General features: G+C 38.4%; 1 protein-coding gene across 8 annotated transcripts in view; it reads right to left on the bottom strand.

Moving 5' to 3' along the window:
* Positions 1-748: 748 nt before the first annotated feature.
* The window catches only part of AHI1 (Abelson helper integration site 1), a 209,154-nt gene continuing 187,477 nt past the window's right edge, over positions 749-22,425 (bottom strand). For all 8 annotated transcript variants that reach the window (XM_026504854.4, XM_044386364.3, XM_026504863.4 and 5 more), the window contains 2 exons: positions 9,743-9,845; positions 749-1,641 (listed from right to left, as the gene is read on the bottom strand). In XM_026504854.4, the coding sequence (XP_026360639.2) occupies positions 1,639-1,641; positions 9,743-9,845 (106 nt within the window). In that variant the 3' untranslated portion in view covers positions 749-1,638. The remainder of the gene's footprint in view (positions 1,642-9,742; positions 9,846-22,425) is intronic.

The following is a 22,425-nucleotide window of genomic DNA, read 5'->3' as shown; positions in this document are numbered from 1 at the left end:
ATTTTAAAAAAGATTTCATTTATTTATTTGAGAGAGAGCGTGAGAGAGAGAGAGCACAAGAGTGGGGTGAGGGCCAGAGGGAGAAGCAGACTCCGCACTGAGCAGGGAGCCTGATGCAGGACTCAATCCTGGGACTCCAGGATCATGACCTGAGGTGAAGGCAGATGCCTAACTGACTGAGCCACCCAGGCGCCCTGTCTTGTTTTAAAATCTTTCTGCAACTTGTTGAAATCCTTTGTGATTAACACCTAAATCTGAGAATCAATACATATTTCAAAACTATGAGCTGAAACTGCAGACAGATGCATATTTTATTTTGTAATTACCAAGTGCATTCACAAGACAGACAAAATAAATTGGCTCAAGGGTGACTCCAGCTGCCTGGGCCCAGCTGTACCTGGAGGACAGCCATGTGGGTCCAGGACTACGGGAGCTCGGTGCCACCGGAGCAGATTTCGGGGCTGATCACTGAGGGCTTCTGCCAACATGGGTGCCACTCACCACTTTCACATATGCTCCCCCTTTAAGTTCTACACACCAGGGGCATGTTTACCAATGTTCATTCCTCTACAACATGTGCAGGGATAGGAGCCAAACATATTTTTACTAGAAGATATTTCACACCGGGTATACATCTGGGCAAAATTTACACCTCAATGCCCAACACTTTTTCTCACTTCTTATTTTAATTGATTCAATTGTCTAATTTGGTAGTAAGTTTTCTGATACTATATTAGTTTTGACCACATTTGTGGGGTTAAATATTTTATTGACAGACTTATAATCACATTGTTGAGAAAGGAGTCAAGAAAAAAAAAGACCTTTCCTATTGTAACACTTTAAAATATATAGTCACATAGTAATAACACCATTAATTATGGAACTCAAGCAATAAATAATGCAATGTAATAATTTAAGAACAAATGTTAAGACTAAAATAAATATTCAACAATGTAAGTCTACAAATGACTTATATGCTTAAATATGAAATGCTTTTTTTAAAAAGTAAAGAAATTTGACACACTGCTGCCAATCTAGCCAAAGGCCAGTTTAGTTTTTATGTATCAAGTTACATGTATGATCCATTCAAAACAAACAAATTTGCTCCCTTTTAATGTCTTTCTCACTGGGACCATTTAGAATACACAATATTCTGAAGCTGCTTATCTCTTAAGCAAAGCTAAATTTCAAAAGCATACCTTCATATTCTAAACATAACATCACACCCACAACCACTTACAGGTATAATAATATTAAATGATTGCTTAATGGACATCCTAACAGTGTAAACACTTTTCCTTCATGTTGGTTGAATAGCAATTATGTTTTGTTCTTTATGGGTTTTCCAACAGTGGTCATGTAATTCTGATGTAATTACTAATATATACAAGTACCAATACTTTGATCAACTACAATCACAATGGTTTGTAACAATGAAGGTCAAAAGGCCACATTTATTTTTTTACTTATACCTCACTTCTGATTTTTCTAGATTCTTTCATGAGGACAAGAAGTTGTGGATCCTTCCTTTCTTCCTTAGTATCTGAAAATTCTTGACTCTGAAGAGAAACTCCTTTTGGTTTAATCTGTCATTTCATTTCTGTGTATTTGGTCGTCTCCTCATTCTTCGCCAACTCTTTACTAGGAGAAAAGTAAACAAAATGTGCTCAATGAACTTAAACAATGTCTTTTGCCCACAACCAAACTTCGGTGTGCTCCTACAATGGCATGGGTAATAAACACGCCATGCGACACACACACACACACACACACACACCCGAGTAAGACCAAAGTACAAATCACCTTTGCTTCTTGATCACACTATTAACATCTCCGAGCGGATGCATCAGCAGATGCATACGGCCTGCTCTGGCACTGACAAGTGAAAAAGAAATACACTTCTCAAATACAGATACCAAGCACTCCAAACCTGGGGCAACTTCCGGAAATTAAGAGCAGGCAATCGGAGTTCGTAAAGTTCACTCACTGGGGAAAAAAACTGTCACGGATGATGATCCAAGGTTAGTAAATGGAAAAGATACAGACCATCTTATTAAATAACATTCTTCCATCTGGTCAATGGCTGTGTCTATTTTTACTATTATATTTTTTTGAATAAATCCAAAAAATGGCATGTGATAGTGATGGTTGATTATGCATCTGAATGCCCCTCTAAAATAAAGCAAATTATACCATTAAGAAAAATCAAGAACCAATATGTGGATGAAACAAGGAGGTTCTTAGAGACCCTGTAGGAAGTACACAAAAACTAGCTGGTGGTGTTGAAGCTGACGCTCTTTAATGCCATTATTCACACACCAGCGGTCAGTATCTAGACTTAGACAAAAATGTTGCTGTCCTTCCTCTGAACAGCAAGGGCTTCACGCTTGATGGCTCCGAGAAAACGAAGGCAGTTTAAGAGTCTGGTTAGGGTGGCGGTCAGTGCCACTGACCACTCCTGAGACAAGTAAAAGCTGGAGCATCGGGCCAAGAGAGGGCAGGCTAACTAACCACTTCCTGAGGTCCTTCCCTGGTAGCACAGGAGGCGCGGGCAACATCTGTGTTTTCAGGGACAGGCTCGATCTTAAATAAATAGTTACGCTATCTTTTTTGATATCTTTTTTGATGAGCGACATTTACGCATGAGGGGGGGAAATCCTCTGTCAGTCTGTGTTTCCTGACTTGAACTTTGTTGAAGAGAGCTACCACAGATAAGCGGGGAGTGCATGCAAAACGTCCAAAAACGTTTCAAGTGAGGCTCACGAGAGCTCCTAAAGCAGAGTGTAAAATGGCACAGATGCGGGGTGCCAAGGTGCCATGGCACGAGGGGCCACAAAAGGGTGTCACATTCACTTCTGCCCCTGTGTGCATACATGGACTGCCCACAAAACTTGTCCCAAGTTAGGGCCCAAGAAAAATGTGAAAGAAAGTAGAAAAGGTTCAAACGGATGCTGGGCACAAGTGCCTGAGAGACCCTACAAACATCTGCAAGGGGCCGTGAGGAGGGTAAGAGGATCTTAGAGGAATAACAAGGCAAAACAGAGTGGGAGGAGGCGTTTGTAAAAGTGGTCACAAAAACAAAGAAGAAAAACAGAAAAGGGAAGGGAGAGAAGAACAGCTGGAAGTGAGCGAGCTGGACCCTGCACGTGCAGAGGATGTAGGACAAGTGACACTTATCAGGTGGAGCCTGCAATCTGAAAATAAACAGAGAAGGCAGAGGACCCTCCGGAGGGGGAACCCTCTGGAGAAATGTAACTAGAACAGGCTGAAGTAGGCAGTGTAGATAATATCTTTAAGGGAAGTGAATCGGACTAAGAAGAGGAAGGAGCCCTGGACACAGGATGACAAAGACCGCCCATGAGAGGGGGGAAAGGGACAGAGGAGAGGGAAAGGAGGAGAGACGTCCAGGGCACACCTCTGACAAGGGGGACACGGGAGTGGCATGTGAGCACGACAAGCGCTGACAGTACGGGACGGAAAAGCTGAGGCAGTGGATGGAGATTTGCTGAAAGGGAAGAGAGGCCATCCAACCGAAAGACCCCAGAGCGAATTCAAATGCGGTCTTTCTCCGAGGTGTCTCCTCATGATGTGGCCCCACATGCTAACGCAGGTAGAAAATAACAAAGTGAGGGCCTTCTTTTTCAAGGCAAATTACATGGAAAGAGAAAGAAAAATCTGCATACTAAGATTCTGGAAAATGAATATGAAACTGGGCTTGTGTGTATGTTACGTGTGAAAAATAAGACTCATAAAAATACGGGGCCCTGCCCTGCAAGAAATTCAATCCAGTAAATATTCCCTGAAGGCTTACGACTTGGCCAGACACCAGGCTAAGTACTGGGGAGAAAGGAGGCGAGCATAGTAGAGCCCCTGCCTGTAAGCACTTGCCATCCACTCAGAACTAACTGAGCACCGTGGAACAGAAACAGCTCTGAACTTGGAGCCAGAAGATCAAGGTCTAGTTCAGGCACTCTACCTGTGACTCTGAAACCCTGGTTTCTGCAAATGTAGAAAGAATGGACTATATAAGAAAATTTCTAGAATTACTTTCATTTTAAAAGAAATGACCAAGTAGTAGATATCAATATATGTTCAGTAGAAAAATTAAAAACTACACAAAGTAAAATGAAAGAAAAAAAAATCACCACACCACCACCATTCAGAGGGAACTACTGACATTTTTTTAAATGTATATTGTTCAATATTTTAGGCACGTTGTTGACCCTTGAATAACACAGGTTTGAAACGCATGACCATTTAGACCCAGATTTTTTTCAATAAGTATGTTGGAAAAGTTTTTGGAGATTTGTGACAACTTGAAAAAACTTGCAAACTAGCTTAGAGATATAAAAAGGAAAACTAAGAAAAAGGTATGTCACAAATTCATAAAATAGATACTAGTCTCTTTTTTATTATTTACTACCATAAAATATACAGAAACATATACATGTGAGCAGCTCGTCTCTCCAGTAAATTGCGTATCACAGTAAAAAGTGATCTCTCGCAGCTCCTGCATATTTTTCACTGTGTTTAGTGTAATACTGTAAATCTTGAATAACACTATGGGACCCAGGCCAAGTGTCACCAGTGATGCTGGAAGTGCTACCAAGAAGCAGAGAAAAGTCATGACATTACCAGAAAAACTTGAATTTCTTGAGATACCTAGCACAGATTGACACCTGTGGTTGTCTGCATTTTTCAAGATAAATGAATACAGCATAAAGACCATTGTAAAAAAAGAAAAGGAAACTCGTGAAGTCGTTGCTGCAGCTACACCAGCAGGCATGAAAACCCTGCATGTTTTGCAAAATACTTTTTTATAAGATTTTATTTCTTTATCTGAGAGAGAGAGAGAGTGTGTGTGTGTGCATGAGCCGAAGGCAGACACTTAACTGGCTGAGGCACCCAGGTGCCCCTGCAAAATACCTTTTTATTTTGTATTGAAAATGCAGCTTTCATGTGTGCATAGGACTGATATAAGAAAGATGCACTTATAGACTCTAATATGATTCAAGAAAATCAAAATCATTATGTGACAACTTAAAGCAAAAGGAAGGTGGAGGATCCGGAGTTGGAGAATTCAATGCCAGCAAAGGATGGTTTGATAATTTTAGAAAGAGGTTTGGCTTAAAAAAAGTCAATATCACAGGAGAAGCAGTTCTGCCCACCAAGAGCCAGCTGAGGAGTTCCCAGAGGCCATTAATAAAACCACCGAGGAGCAAGGATATCTGTCTGAACAGATTTTTAATGCAGATGAAAGTGCCTTATTCTGAAAAAAATGCCACAAAGGACATTTGTTGGTGAGGAAGAGAAGCAAGCGCCAGGATTTAAGGAAGGCAAGAAGGGATAGGCTAATTCTACTGTGTTGTGCAAATGCAGTCGGGTTTATGATTAGGACTGCCCTTATCCATAGGGCTGCTAACCCCAAGGCCTTGAAGGGAAAAGGTAAAGACTAACTGCCGGTGTTTTGGTTGTACAACAGAAAGGCCTGAACAATGAGAACCTTTTTCCTGGATTGATTCCATTGATGCTTTGCTCCTGAAGTCAGGAAGTACCTTGCCAGTGAAGGACTGCCTTTTAAAGTTCTTTTGATATTGGACAATATTCCTAGCCACCCAAAACCCCATGAATTCGACACTGAAGGCACTGATATGGTCTACTGGTCCCCAAACACAATGTCTCTAATTTAGCCTCCAGTTTGGGGGGGCATATGAAACTTTAAGGCTCATTACACACATCACTCTAGGGAAAGGACTGTCAATGCTATGGAACAGAACCCCAACAGAGAGGACATCATGAAAATATGTAAGGATTACACCACTGAAGATGCCATCATTGTTACAGAAGAAGCCATGAGAGCCATCAAGACCAAAATGGTAGATTCTTGCCAAAGAAACTGTATCCAGATGCTGTGCATGACTTCACAGGGTTTATAGCAGAGCCAATCAAGGAAATCATGAAAGAGATGGTAGATATGGCAAAAAAGTTGGGGGGCAGGATGAAGGGTTTCAAGATACGGATCTTGGAGCAATTCAAGAATTGACAGACACCATACCAGAGGAATGAACAGAAGACAGCTTGATAGAGAGGAGTGCCTCTGAACCGGTGTGTCAGACAATGAGGAAAGACGTAAGAAGAAGCAGTGCCAGAAGACAAACTGACACTGGACAGTAGACAGTCCAGCAGAAGGATTCTGATCATTCAAAATGGCTTTGACTTCTTTTATGACTGGGACCCTTCTATGATATGGGCAATGAAACTAAAGCAAATGGTGGAAAAAGGATTGGTACCCTATAGAAACATTTTTTAAAAGATTTATTTACTTATTTGAGAGAGAGCAGGGGGAAGGGAAGAAAGAGAGAGAGAATCTCGAACAGACTCTCCGCTGAGCACAGAGCCCGACTCGGGTCTCAATCCCAGAACCCTGAGATCATGACCTGAGTTGAAACCAAGAGTTGGCAGCTCAACCAACTGGGCCACCCAGGCGCCCCCCATATAGAAGCATTTTCAGAGAAGTGAGAAAGCAAAAAAGATAAAAATTACAACGTATTTCTGTAAAGTTCTACTGAGTGTGCCCGCCTCTCCTGCCTCCTCTTCTACCTCTGCCACCCCCCAAGACAGCGAGACCAGCTGCTCCTCCCCCTCTTCCTCCGCCTACTCCACGTGAAGATGACAAGCATGAAGACCTTTATGACGACCCACTTCGACTTGATGAATAGTAGATAATCATGCCATACAGTCAATGAACTTACCTATTGTGTATGTGTGCACGTCTGTGTGTGAAAATGTAATTAACTCTGTGTCATCGTCATCTCATTACTAAGTATTCACTGTATAGAACACTATATGCAACACTTGTATGGAAGTGGACAGACTACCCTTACATAGGCAGTGATAGGTAGTAAAATTAATAACGCTAGTTTTCTGTTTTTTTTTTTTTTTAAGATTTTATTTATTTATTCGACAGAGATAGAGACAGCCAGCGAGAGAGGGAACACAAGCAGGGGGAGTGGGAGAGGAAGAAGCAGGCTCACAGCAGAAGAGCCTGACGTGGGGCTCGATCCCATAACGCCGGGATCACGCCCTGAGCCGAAGGCAGACGCTTAACCGCTGTGCCACCCAGGCGCCCCTAGTTTTCTGTTTTTTAACTTTGCTTTCAAAGAATTACATTATAGTACAGGATGCCTCTCTCGCCCCTAATCAGAAAAACGGCTTATCAGCCCTTCATCACACATAAGTTATTTTTTTTTAAATGTAACAATGTTTTCAATCAGTATCATGAAATAGAACACAACACTGTATGCCTTAACAATTCATTCATTCCTATACAGGTGAGGAAACTGGGGAGCAATTACACTGATTACACTGGGCCACCATAAAGCAACCATACTGCTGCTTCTTCGTTATCAATGCATGAATAGTTATACCTTTAAATAAGTATGAATTTTCACATTATCCTTTCATTTTTTTAAAAAAGATTTTATTTATTTATTTGACAGAGATAGAGACAGCCAGCGAGAGAGGGGACACGAGCAGGGGGAGGGGGAGAGGAAGAAGCAGGCTCCTAGCAGAAGAGCCTGAGGTGGGGCTCAATCCCAGAACGCTGGGATCACGCCCTGAGCTGAAGGCAGATGCTTAACGACTGAGCCACCGAGGCGCCCCTATCCTTCCATTTTTGATGTCAGTGTTAGTAATCAACAGTGTTCCATATCACATAAGACAGTGATGATGGAGGTACAGACAGAGGATTGCTCTTGTACACAGATGCTGTAAACTGACAATACTGATATAGTATAGTACGATAAATGTATTTTCTCTTATGTATGATCTTCTTAGTAACATTTTTGTTTCTCCAGCTTACTTTATTGTAAGAGAACAGTATATAATACATATAACGTACAAAATATGTGTTAATCAACTATTTAGGTTATCAGTAAGGCTTCCAGTCAACAGTAGGCCGTTATTGTTAAGTGTTTGGAGGAGTCCAAAGTTATACGTGGATTTTTGACTGCATGGACTGGGGGTTGGCGTCCCTAACCCCTGTGTTGTTCAACAGTCAACTGCACATGTTATATACAAACTATTTTATAATTACCTTTCTTTTACTTAAAAATTTATCATAAGCGTCTTTCCATGTCTATGAAAATACTTCTTTAATGTAATGAATAAATATTACATGGTATTCTCTTATATAAAGGTTTCATAATTTAATCAACTCTATATTTATAGAAATTCAATTTTTTCCTTCCTATTTTTAAAAAAATTTACTCATCTAATTTAGAGAGAGAGAGCACGAGCAGGGGGAGGGAGAGAGAGAGAGAGGGAAGGAGGGAGAGAGATAGAGAAGCAGACCCCCAGCTGAGTGCAGAGCCCAAGGTGAGGCTCAATCTCACGACCCTGAGACCATGACCTGAGCTGAAATCAAAAGTTGGACACAACCGACTGAGCCACCCAGGCACCCCTTTTTCTTCCTATTTTTAAAACACCGCTTGAAGGAACAGCTTTTTTACTGAGTTGGTGCATGTATACTTGAAAATTTTCCTACAATAGGGTAAAATTGTCCTATGAATGCCCTTTGTCAATTTTCCTTCTTTGTTGATTTCAAGAGTTTTTAAAAAAATATGTTAAGGGTATTAATTCTTTATGTGTCATATATTTTAGGAAATTCTTCCTCATCATGGGTTATTTTTTGTTAGATTTTGCTTATGGTGTGTTTTTTCTCTTTGACATGTATCATTTCAAAGTTTTCATTATTAAAATTTGTTCCAAAATGTTTTCTGATTCTGCTACAAAGGATAAAAAATCATTCCTTAACCCATGATTATATTGCTATATGATTTTGGTATCATGAGTCTGTTTTTTTATAATTAAAATCTACAGAATTCTGAATCTTGCTTTCGTACAGTGACAATTCTTTAAGCGTGCTGTGATACAGCTGAAATGCCTCACTTCTGGCAGACAGACTTCACTGTGCCTGACTGAGAGAACAGTGGCCTTCGTATATTCCTTCCCCCACCAGAAAACATCATCATTTAAACAAATGTGCCTCACTGGCCTGTCTCAGTAGAAAAGTGACCCCTCCTTCTTTCACATTCTAATGTGTATATTTCCTCTGGTCCCCAGGGATTATTCCCCTTGTCCTGCATCTTGAGTGGCTCCTCTCGTGGGGCTCTTTCCTCTCCGTTTGTACCTACTCTCATTATTCCTCTCTATAAAGGTCTCTAAATCCTGTGTTTTCTACTGCTTGCTGACCAGCTTTTCCTTTCCTCTGAAGTACAGTTTCTTGGAGAAGCAATCTATTCTGAGCATCTCTTCCTTTGTACTGGAGACAATCGGATTCATGCTTCTGGAACTCTCATCAAAACTCTCCTCTTGCAGGGCATAAATGGCCTCTTGGCTGCAAATCCCAAAAGCGTACTTTTCAGTCCATATTTTACTTCTCCTCCCTTTGGCATTTGTCACTGTTTATTTATTTTTAATTGCAGTATACTTAACAAACAATGCTATATTAATTTCAGGGCTACAACACAGTGGTTCAATGATGCTATACATTACTCAAAGATTACGCTAAGTGGAGTTATCACCTGTCACCAAAAACAGTATCACAATATTATTGACTATATTCCCTTTGCTGTACTTTTCATCTCCATGACTTATTTGGCATTTGTCACGGTTGACCATGCCTCCCCAAATCTTTCCCTGCTGACTCTATGATACAACTTTCTCTTGGTTTTCCTCTTACCTCCATTAGGGTGACTTTTCTGCTGGTTTGCTCATTCTTCTTCACGTGCATATCCATTATGTGTCCTCGGTCCTCACGGCTCTGCTCTTTGCCCACTTCAGAACTACAGGAGGGAAAGATGAGAAACAAGAGCCCATAAGAAAGCTGCTCTCACATGAGGCTCTGACTTAGGACGGGGGCAGTGGGAATTGAAAGAGGAGATCAACAGGAGGACCTGAAAGAACATTTGACACACTATATAAGTGATTATATTGGGGGGTGAGAAGCAGGGAGTTGCTCAAAATAATGTAGAGACATGAACCTTTAGCTGGTTGGGTTCCTTCTTTATTATGATGAAGGGACAGAATAAAATCAATTTTACATCTCTCAGAAAAATACTAGATGCCTGGGAAAAACCAGAAAATTTTTTTTTATCAAAAAAATAAAAAAGAAAGTTTTAATCAAATTAGATGGAAAACCACGTGTGTGGATGTGCGTGTGTGTACGCGTGTGTGTAGAAATAATAGGAGATTCTTCAGTGACACAGAAAGGTGAAGGAAGTTTATGCATAAGAAAGCTGTAATATGATCCAGGAATTCCATGACTGGATATTTACCCAAAGAAAATGAAAACACTAATTTGAAGAGATATATATACCTCTATGTTTACTGCAGCATTATTTACCATGGCCAAGATATGGAAGCAGCCCAAGAGTCCACACTGTTTGTTTATTTTTAATTACAGTATAATTAACAAACAATGTTATATTAGTTTCAGGGCTACAACATAGTGGTTCAATGATGCTATACACTACTCTATGATTACGCTAAGTGGAGTTTTATATAAAACTATTACTCAGCCATAAAAAAGAACAAGATCTTTCCATTTGTGACAACATGGATGGACCTAGGGGGTATTATGCTAAGTGAAATAAGTCAGAGAAAGACAAATCCCATACGACTTCACTTACATGTGGAATATAAAAAACAAAACAAATGAACAAACAAACAAAATGCAGAATCAGACCTACAAATACAGAGAACCGATGTTTGCCGGAGCAGAGGGGAGTGGGAGATCCAGGCTTCCAGTTATGGAATGAATAGTCATGGGAATAAAAGGTACAGCACAGGAAATACAGTCAATGAGACTATAATAGTGTTGTATGGTGAGAGATGGCAGCTACCCTTGTGGCAAGCACAGTATAATATTTGGAGTTATCGAATCACTATGCTGTACACCTGAAACTAATGAAACACTGACTATGTGGCAACTACACCAAAAAAAAAAAAAAAAAAAAAAAAAAGCTCTGATATTCTGACCTGTGGGATGTGGAATGTGCTTTCTAAACAATTCAACAATAGGAGTAAAATATAAAATACTTTATGAATGAGTGCATAGTAGTGTAAGTAATGTTAGGAGAAAGAAAATACAAAAACAATGAAAAAAGGGAAATTTAAAGAGTGGAAGACAGTGTCTCCTTTCTAGAATATCTAAGAATGGTGGAAGAGTTTGACACAGACGAAAGAATTTCAAAATCAAATAATACGTAGGACTGAATAGAGACTGCTATGAACTAAGCTGTGTTGTCTCAAAATTCACAGGTTGAAGCTCTAATTCTCAAAGTGGAAGCAGGGCCTTTAAGGAGGTTAATTAAAGTTAAATGAGGCCATAAGGGGAGGCTCTATCTATGGAACTGGTAGTCCATATAAGAGAAGAGACAGCACGGAGCTCTCTCTCTCCATACTCGCACAGAGGAAAGGCCATGTGAGGACACAGCGGGAAGGTGGCCATCTGCAAGCTGGGAGGAGAGGCTTCACCAAAAATCAACCCTGTTGGAACCTTGATTTTGAACTTCCAGCCTCCAGAACTGAAAAAATAAATTTCTGTTGCTTAAGCGACCAGTCTGTGGTACTATTATGGCAGCTGGAGAAGATGACGTGGAGAAATAAAGGTAAGTAAAATGAAATCAGATGGCTGAGAAGGAAAAGGTCAGAAATGAAAAGATGAAAGAACAAATGAAGTACATATTTCGAAAGGGGGAGACTAATGAAAGAAAGGAAAGGCTGAGCTCAAAAAATAAGCACTGATAATTTGCAGTCTCTCTCCAGGGAACCCATCCTGGGGCATTAAAGTAAAAACTCGGGTATCTCTGGGGGCCAGGGGAGTAATATGGTGAATGAGAGAAGCAAGCTGAGGGAAACACAATAACCTGGCAAACTGGAGAGTGGATGACCCATGTAGGGGAGGCAATCCACTGCCTCAGCTCCAGCTCAGGGATACCATGGAAGACTGTGGAACTGTGGTCCAGAACTTCAGATTATTTTCAAGAGAAGTAAGAAAATCTGCATTTATGTGAAACCTTTTTTGTATTTGGCAACTGAAAATTATACACACACGCATGCATGCACACACACACGCTGGACCTAACCAAAGACACTAGGGCTGCATCTTGCTGTGCAGGCCCTAGTTTTTGACCTCTGTTCCAGCCACAGAGTACCTGCTGGCCTCAAGGTACCCAGGCACTTTCACACTTTAGCTCCCAACATCCTGACATCTAGGTCTTTTTCTTTTTGTTCACCCTGTCTCAACAGGGTCTTTAAGACTTAAATGCTATCTTACATCTTTGGCTTTCACTGATCACTGTAGGAAAATCAGACTGTATGATCTTCTCCACCTTTTCTCTCTAATAATCTATATACAATGTAAAAGAAAATTACCTTGAAAACACATACATCTAGACTTTTGATTGTAGCCAAGATGCAGTAACTGGGACTAGATATACTGCTTGACTAAAACCACCACCAAAAAACAAGAAACAAAAAACAAAAAGACACTGGACAAAATATATGAAACAACAGTTTTCAAGACGATGAATCACTGGCAATAAAGGAAACTGTTATCTAAGAGATGGAGAATAAATGAGATGAACCCTATGGTCATCCATCTTACTACCTTGAGAGTTTTCAGGCCATAGCAAAGGCAGATGAAGCCTGCATGGGTCCTGGTGGACTCCCTGACAGCTGAGGGGGTGAGAAGACAGAGGTGGTTAGAGTTCAGAATGCCAGGGAGGAAAAAGCTTCACAGTGAGAGAATGGAAGATCTGCAAAGGGTTCCCTTCAAGGATTTAGCAAGTACTGATGAACAGATGCATCTGAGGACACTTCCCGAGGCCAGAACAGTGCTTGTTCCTACCAGCCAGGCTGGAAAACCTCACAACTCAGAGGGCACTGCATAGAGTTCCCAGAGGGATTTGTGTCTGTAGTGAGGAATAATTAATGGCTCTGGTCCCACCTAACAAGACCTGAAATGTTCAAAAAAGCAAGACCTGGAAATGATCAAACTGTTTCGAAGTAGCTTAACTACATTCTATAACAGAGTTTAAGGATATTTATACAAATGCAGAAATACCTAGCAACCAAAAGGTAAAAATTTCAATGTATGGCATCCAATAAAAATTTATTAGAGGGGCAAAGAGAGAGAAAAATACAAACTACGATGAGGATAAAAAAATTGAAACTGACCCAGAACTGACACAGATGTTAGAATTATCATTAAAACAATGTTAGAAAAAACATTAAAACAGTTATTATAACTATATTCCACCTGCTCAAAAGGTAGACACATGGAAGAAATCTAGAAGACCCATAGTGAATTTCTAGAGATGAAAATTAAAATGCCTGAGGTGAGAAATATACTGGAAGGGATTAAAGTCAGAATAGACACTGCAGAGAAAAGATCAGATAACTTGAAGACATAGCAGTAGCAACTATTAATAGAAATTAAATGGAAGCCATGGCAACAGAAAGATGAAATGCATAGAAAAAAAAGAATTAAAAAAAAAAGTATCAGTGAGCTGTGGGACACCTTTATGTGGCCGAATATATGTGTAATTGGAATCCTTAAAGAGAAGAACAGATGGATGCAGAAAAAAACAAAATAAAACAAAACAGAACTGAAGAAAAACGGCCCAAATGTTCCAAATTTGATGAAAATATAAACCTACAGATCCAACCAACCCCCAGCACAAGAAACATAAAGAAAATTACAAGGCACATCGTGATCAAATTGCTCAAAACCAGTGATAGAGAGAAACCTTACCAGTAACCAAAGTGGAGGGTACTAAACAAGAAAAGTATGCAGCCAAGAATACTTTCAGCTAGGCTGTCACTGAAAATAGAAAGAGAGATAAAAAGCTTCCAGGACAAATAGAAACTAAAAGAATTTACAATCACCAAACCAGCCCTACAAAACATATTGAAAGGGGTCCTCTAAACAAAGAGAGAGCCCAAAAGTAACATAGACCAGAAAGGAACAGAGACATTATATTATAACAGTCACCTTACAGGCAATACAATGGCACCAAATTCGTGTCTTTCAATAGTTACCCTGAATGTAAATGGACTAAATGCCTCAATCAAAAGACAGAGGGTATCAGATTGGTTAAAAAAGCAAGACCCATCGATATGTTGTCTGTAAGAGACTCATTTTAGACCCAAAGACACCTACAGGTTTAAAGTGAAGGGGCAGAAAACAATTTATCATGCTGATGGACATTGAAAGAAAGTTGGGGTGGCAATCCTTATATCAGATAAATTAGATTTTAAACCAAAGACTCTAATAAGAGATGAGGAAGGACGCTATATCATGCTTAAAGGGTCTATCCAACAAGAAGGTCTAACAATTGTAAATATTTATGCCCCTAACATGGGAGCAGCCAATTATATAAGCCAACCAATAACAAAATCAAAGAAACACATTGACAGCAATAAAATAATAGTAGGGGACTTTAATACCCTCCTCACTGCAATGGACAGATCATCTAAGCAGAATATCGACAAGGAAATAAGGGCTTTAAATGACACACTGGACCAGATGGACTTCACAGATATATTCAGAACATTCCATCTCAAAGGTACAGAATACATACTCTTCTCTAGTGCACATGGAACATTCTCCAGAATAGATCACATGCTGGGTCACAAACCAGGTCTCAACCAGTAGCAAAAGACTGGGATCATTCCCTGCATATTTTTGGACCATAGTGCTTTAAAAATGGAACTCAATCACAAGAGGAAAGTTGGAAAGAACTCAAATACATGGAGGCTAAAGAGCATCCTACTAAAGAATGAATGGGTCAACCAGGAAATTAAAGAAAAATTAAAGAATTCATGGAAACAAATGAAAATGAAAACACAACTGTTCAAAATCTTTGGGATGTAGCAAAGGTGGTCCTAAAAGGAAAATACATAGCAACACAAGCCTTTCTCAAGAAACAAGAAAGGTCTCAAATACACAACTTAACCCTACACCTAAAGGAACTGGAGAAAGAACAGAAAATAAAGCCTAAACCCAGCAGAAGAAGAGAAATAATAAAGATCAGAGCAGAAATCAATGAAATAGAAACCAAAAGAACAGCAGAACAGATCAATGAAACTATGAGCTGGTTCTCTGAACGAATTAATAAGATTGATAAAGCCCTGGCCAGACTTATCAAAAGGAAAAGAGAAAGGACCCAAATAAATAAAATCATGAATGAAAGAGGAGAGATCACAACCAACACTGAAGAAATACAATCAATTACATGAACATATTATGAGCAACTATATGCCAACAAATTAGACAATCTGGAAGAAATGGATGCATTGCCAGAGACCAAAACTGAACCAGGAAGAAATAGAAAACCTAAACAGACCCATAACCAGCAAAAAAATTGTAACAGTAATCAAAAATCTCCCGACAAACAAGAGCCCAGGGCCACATGGCTTCCCAGAGGAATTCTACCGAACATTTAAAGAAGAATTAACACCTATTCTTCTGAAACTGTTCCAAAAAATAGAAATGAAGGAAAACTTCCAAACTCATATTATGCGGCCAGCATTACCTTGATCCCAAAGCCAGACAAAGACCCCACCAAAAAGGAGAATTACAGTCCAATATTCCTGATGAACATGGAGGCAAAAAAATCTCACCAAAATACTAGCCAATAGGATCCAACAGTACATTAAAAGGATTATTGACCACAACCAAGTGGGATTTATTCCTGGGCTGCAAGGTTGGTTCAACATCCTCAAATCAATGTGATACACTACATTAAGAAAAGAAAGGACAAGAACCATACGATACTCTCAATAAATGCAGAAAAAGCATTTGACAAAGTATAGCATCCTTTCTTGATTAAAACTCTTCACAGTGTAGGGATAGAGGATACATACCTCAATATCATAAAAGCCATCTATGAAAAACCCATAGTGAATATCATTCTCAATGGGGAAAAACTGAGAGCAGGGATGTCCACTATCACCACTGCTGTTCATCATTGTACTAGAAGTCCTAGCCTCAGCAATCAGACAGCAAAAAGAAATAAAAGGCATCCGAATCGGCAAAGAAGAAGTCAAACTCTCACTCTTTGCAGATGATATGATACTTTATGTGGAAAACCCAAAAGACTCCACCTCGAAACTGCTAGAACTCATAGGAATTCAGTAAAGTGGCAGGATATAAAATCAATGCATGGAAATCAGTTGCACTTCTATACACAAACAACGAGACTGAAGAAAAAGAAGTTAAGGAGTCGATCCCATTTACAATTGCACCCAAAACCATATGATACCTAGGAATAAATCTAACCAAAGAGGCAAAGGATCTGTACTCAGCAAACTATAGAATACTCATGAAAGAAACCGAGGAAGACACAAAGAAATGGAAAAACATTCCATGCTCATGGATTGGAAGAACAAATATTGTGAAAATGTCTATGCTACCTAGAGCAAGCTATGCATTCAATGCAATCCCTATCAAAATACCATCAACTTTTTTTTCACAGAAATGGAACAAATAATATTAAAATTTGTATCAAACCATAAAAGACCCCCAAATAGGCAGAGGAATGTTGAAAAAGAAAACCAAAGCTGGTGGCATCACAATTCTGGACTTTAAGCTCTATTACAAAGCTGTGATCATCAAGACAGTATGGTACTGGCACAAAAACAGACACATAATGGATCAATGGAACAGAACAAAGATCTCAGAAATGGACTCTCAATTCAATGGTCAACTAATCTTCAACAAAGCAGGAAAGAATATTCAGTGGAAAAAAGACAGTCTCTTCAACAAATGGTGTTAGGAAAATTGGACAGCCACATGCAGAAGAATGAAACTGGACCATTTCCTTACACCATACACAAAAATAGAACCAAAAGGGATGAAAGACCTAAATGTGAGACAGGAATCCATCAAAACCCTTGAGGAGAACATAGGCAGCAACCTCTTCGACCTTGGCCACAGCAACTTCTTCCTAGACACATTGCCAAAGGCAAGGGAAGCAAGGGCAAAAATGAACTCCTGGGACTTCATCAAGATAAAATGCTTTTGCACAGCAAAGGAAACAGTCAACAAAACCAAAAGACAACCAATACAATGGGAGAAAATATTTGCAAATGACATATCAGATAAAGGGCTAGTATCCAAAATCAATGAAGAACTTATCAAACTCAACACCCAAAGAACAAATAATTCAATCAAGAAATTGGCAGAAGACATGGACATACATTTCTGCAAAGAATTCGTCCAAATGGCCAACAGACACATGAAAAAGTGCTCAACATCACTCGACATTGGGGAAATACAAATCAAAACCACAATGAGATACCAACCTCACACCAGTCAGAATGGCTAAAATTAACAAGTCAGGAAACAAAATGAAACAAAGGATGTGGAGAAAGGGAAACCCTCCTACAATGTCGGTAGGAATGCAAGCTGGTGCAGCCACTCTGGAAAACATTATGGAGGTTCCTCAAAAAGTTAAAAATAGAGCTACCCTATGAGCCAGCAATTGCACTACTAGGTATCTACCACAAAGATACAAATGTAGTGATCCAAAGGGGCACCTGCACCCCAAAGTCCATAGCAGCAATGTCCACAATAGCCAAACTATGGAAAGAGCCCAGATGTCCACTGACAGATGATTGGATAAAGAAGATGTGGTATATATACACACAATGGAATATTACGCAGCCATCAAAAAAATCAAATCTTTCTATCTGCAATGATGTGGATGGAACTACAGGGTATTATGCTAAGCGAAATAAGTCAGTCAGAGAAAGACAATTATCAAATGATCTCACTGATATGTGGAATTTGAGAAACAAGGCAGAGGATCATAGGGAAAGAGAGGAAAAAATGTAACGAGATGAAACCAGAGAGGGAGACAAGCCATAAAAGACTCTAAATCTCAGGAAGCAAACTGAGGGTTGCTGGAATGGCGGGGGGAGGGGGTATGGGAGGGATGGGGTGGCTGGGTAATGAACACTGGGGAGGGTATGTGTTGTGGTGAGTGCTGTGTATTGTGTAAGACTGATGAATCACAGACCTGTACCCCTGAAACAAATAAAACATTATATGTTAATAATAATAAAAAAACCCAAAAAACAAGTAGCCAAAGTGGGGGAAAACATAGTACATACAGAGGAACGAGATAAGCATCATAGTCTATTTCTTGTGGGGAAAAAACTGCAGGTGGGAAGGCAGTGGAACAACATTTTTAAAGTACCAGAAAAAAAGTGCAAATCTTTCAACATGGAATTTTATGCCAAATGAAAATAGCTTTCAGAAACAAAGATGAACTAGTTCTTTTCAGACATGTGAAAAGTGAAGGCATTTATTTTTAGCTAGCCAACACCACAAAAATTTTGAAGGGAGTCCTCCAGGTGTAAGGAAAATGATAGTAGGTGAAAATATGGATTTACACAAAGGAATACTGAAAATAGAAACAAAATGGGGAAATATTAAGAATTTCTTATGCAATCTCTTCAAAAGATGACAATTTAAACAAAAATAATAATAGCATGAAGAAGCATGAAAGTCAGGAGGGAAGATATGGAAGTGTACCATCTTAAAGCTCCTGAAGATATACTGTGTGATAAAGATTTGTATTATAAACCCTAAAAAAAATCACTAAAATAGCTAAACACAACATTATAGATATTAAGCTAGCAAGCAAGATAAAATAGATAAAACATAATCTAAAAGAAAAGCAGGAAAAGATGACAAAAGAACCGATGAGACAAATAGAAAATAAAAAAGCAGTACAATAGACTAAAATTCATCCATATTAATAATCATATTAAATATAAACGTTTGCCTAGTTACCCTAATTAAAAGGCTGAAATGGTCATATTGGATAAAATGAGCATGACTCAGCTGCCTATAAGACACATGCTTTAATTCTCAATCTATTTGCATCTTTATATTTAACGTATGAAAACACATACACCATTCTAACACTACTAAAAGGAAGCTGGAGAAACTTTGTTAATATTAAATGAAGGAGACTTCAGAACAAAGAATATGACCAGAAATAGTCATTTAATAAAAGAGTGTCAATCCTTCAAGAAGACATAGCAATCCTAAATATATGGACATCTAATACAGAGATGCAAACACTAACAGAGCTACGAGAATGAAAAAAAACAAGCCCACAATATTAGTTGAAGACTTCAATACCCTACTCTCAATAATGGAACAGGTACACAGAAAATCAGTGAGGCAACATAAGATATAAACAACACTATTAGCCCATGTGATCCAATTTATTTATAAAAGAATACTTCAGGTAGACAAATGCATAATATGCATTCTTTTCAAGGGTACTAAAGATTTTTACCAAGAGACACCATATTAAGAGTCACAAAGCAGTTCTTAATAAATTTAAAAAGATCTGGATCATACAGAGTATAGTATGTTCTCTGACCACTATGGAATTAGAAATCAGTAACAGAACGATCTCTGGAAAACTTCCTAACATTGGAAATGAAATGACCCACTTCCAAGTAACCCATAGGTCAAATAAGAAATCTGAAGGAAAATTAAAGTGTTTTGAAAGAAATGAAAAGGAAACAACATATCAAAATTTGTGCAATATCATTCAAGCTTTGCATAGTGGGAAATTTATGGCAATACATGTTTATATTAGGAGAGAAGAAAGGTGTTAAATCAATGACCACAGTTTCCACTTTAAAAAACTACAAAAAGGGCAAACTAAATCCAAAATAAGCAGAAATAAAAACTAGAATGGAAATCAATGAAATAGAAAATAAACAATAAACAGAAATCAGCAAAACAAAAAGCCGATTCTTTGAAAAGATCAATAAAATTGATAAACCATTAGCCAGGCTGATTGAAAAAAAAAAAGAAAGAAAGAAATTACTGACACCAGGGATTAGAGAGATGCAACAGTACTATGGATTCTTTTAATGTTGAACAGACAATGAGGTAATATTATGAACTTTATGTAAATCAATTCAACTGCTTGAGTGAAATGGACAAATCCCTTGAAAGAAACAAACTATCAAAGTCTATACAAGAAGAACTAGATAACCTTAATAGCTCTACTTCTATTAAATACATTGAACTTGTAGTTAAAAATCTTCCAAAAAAGAAAATTCCAGAACCAGACAGCTTTAATGGTGAGTTTACCCAATATTTGAAGAAGAAATAAAATGATGTCTGTGAAAGTGGTGGAGCTGAGGACTTCTGAATATTCTCTTCTCCAAATAAGCTAGGAGAAAACTGGCAAAAATGGTTAGAATCAATTTTTTCAGAATCCTGGAAATTAGCCAAAAGCTTGTGGCAACTGGGGAATGTTTATTCAAGAAAAATGGTTGAATCTTGGTTAAGATCTTGTGAGCTTTGTGGCATTTCAACTTGACCTAGTCCCACCCCCCACTGTTGGCTCTGTGGAGACCTTGAAAAAGAAAAGCCTGCATTTATGGTGAAAGCCAGCAGCCTGGCAGCTACTGGAAGGCACGGAACAAGGATGGAGCTCTTTCAAAGCCTCATTTCCAAAGCACTGTCTTTACTTGATCTGTCTGGTGGTTCTTTGGAAGATACCAAAGAACTTGTAAGGCTGTCTGTATTTGAACTATCTCAGAGTTTGCCTTTTCCCTGAGAGGCACTTGTTGAAAACAATTATAGTTAACTTCATGGCTGCCTGAGTGATGGATAACAGTAGTCAAGCAATAGACTAACTAAAAAGCTGAAAAGGAAAAGCTGGGGAAGTAAGATGTCCACAGGGGTCTTAAAAAGCTCGGACATATTTCTGAGAGTCTAGAAGGTCTCACATGTGTAGGGTTGTGTGCATGCACAGCAGAGGCCTAAGAAGGCCTTATGCCTTTACTTCTGACTGATCTCAATGCTCTGTGCTAACAGGAAGTGAAAGCTAAGACAGAGTTGTCAATTGCTTGGCTAAATATTGAAGGGGTGCATAATACCCCAAGGGAACCCCTTAGCAAAACTGGGAGACTTACTGGTTCCAGGTGTTTAAGGAATCTTCGTCCAATTAGCTAATCACTAATCTAACCAAACAAAGACTTCAGTGGCAAAACATTATAGCATTATAGAATTTATTCAGAGAAGTTATTTAACAAAGAACAACTACAATAAGTAGCAACAACAAACCCCAAGGAAGGGAAGAATCTAATTTCCAGAATTGTCATATTATAGCATTTAAAATGTCCAGTTTTCACCAAAAGATTACAAGACATACAAAGAAACAAGAAGTATGGCCCATACAAAGGGGAAAAAAAAAAGCAATCAACAGAAACTGTCCCTTAGGAAGTCTACACATTGGACTTTTAGACAAAGACTTGAAATCCTCCATAATAAATATGTTCAAAGAACTAAAAGAAATCATGTCAGCAAATAGAGAGTATCAATGAAGAAATAAAAATTATAAAAGAAAGAAATACCAAATCTACATAGACTCTTCCAGAAAATGGAAGAAGCAGGAATTCTTCCTAACTCTACCCATGAAGCCGACCTCCTGATACCAAATCAGACTGAGACATTACAAGAAAACTACAGACCCATATTTCTCATGAACAAAATACAAAAAAGTTAACTTCTAAATTAAATTTTAGAAAATCAAGTTAACCAATTTATAAAAATGATAACATACCATGACTAAACAGGGTTAATTCTAACAATGAAAGTATAGTTTAAATTTGAAAATCAATGTAATTTACCATATTAACATAAATTAATAAAGACAAATCATGTGATTATTTTAATAGCTACAGAAAGAGCATTTGACGAAAATCCAACATCCATTTCTAATACAAACTCTTTGGAAACCAGGAAATGAAGGAAATTACCTGATAAGGGACATTTATTTAAAAACCTATGATAATATCATACTTAATGGTGAAAGACTAAATGCTTTCCCACTCACTACCCATAAGGTCATGTACTCTCATCATTTCTATTTGACATTATAACACCATACTGGAGATTTATCCTATGCGATAAGGCAAAAATACAAGAATAAAAATAAAAATAAAAGGCATCCAGTTTGGAAAGGAAGAAATTAAACTGGTTTTTATTTGCTTGAATGTTTATGTAGAGAATCTAGTAAAATATACTGAAAAGCTACTAAAACTAAAAAGACATTTTAGTAAAATGGCATAGTACAAGTTCAATATACAACAATCAGTAGTATTTCTATAAATGAGCAACAAACAATTATAAACTGAAATTGGTAAATAATATCATTTACATATGAAATACTCAGGAATAAATGAGTCAAATATGTGTAGGACTTGTACCCTGAAAACTGAAAAAAAAAAAAAAACCCCAAAAAACAGTGCTGAGAGAAATTAAAGAAGATCTCAATAAATGAAGAAATATATCATGTTAATGAGTCAGATTAC

This window comes from Ursus arctos, unplaced genomic scaffold (assembly GCF_023065955.2).
Source record: "Ursus arctos isolate Adak ecotype North America unplaced genomic scaffold, UrsArc2.0 scaffold_13, whole genome shotgun sequence".
Taxonomy (NCBI): Eukaryota; Metazoa; Chordata; class Mammalia; order Carnivora; family Ursidae; genus Ursus; species Ursus arctos.
This window is presented reverse-complemented; position numbering and strand designations above follow the sequence as displayed.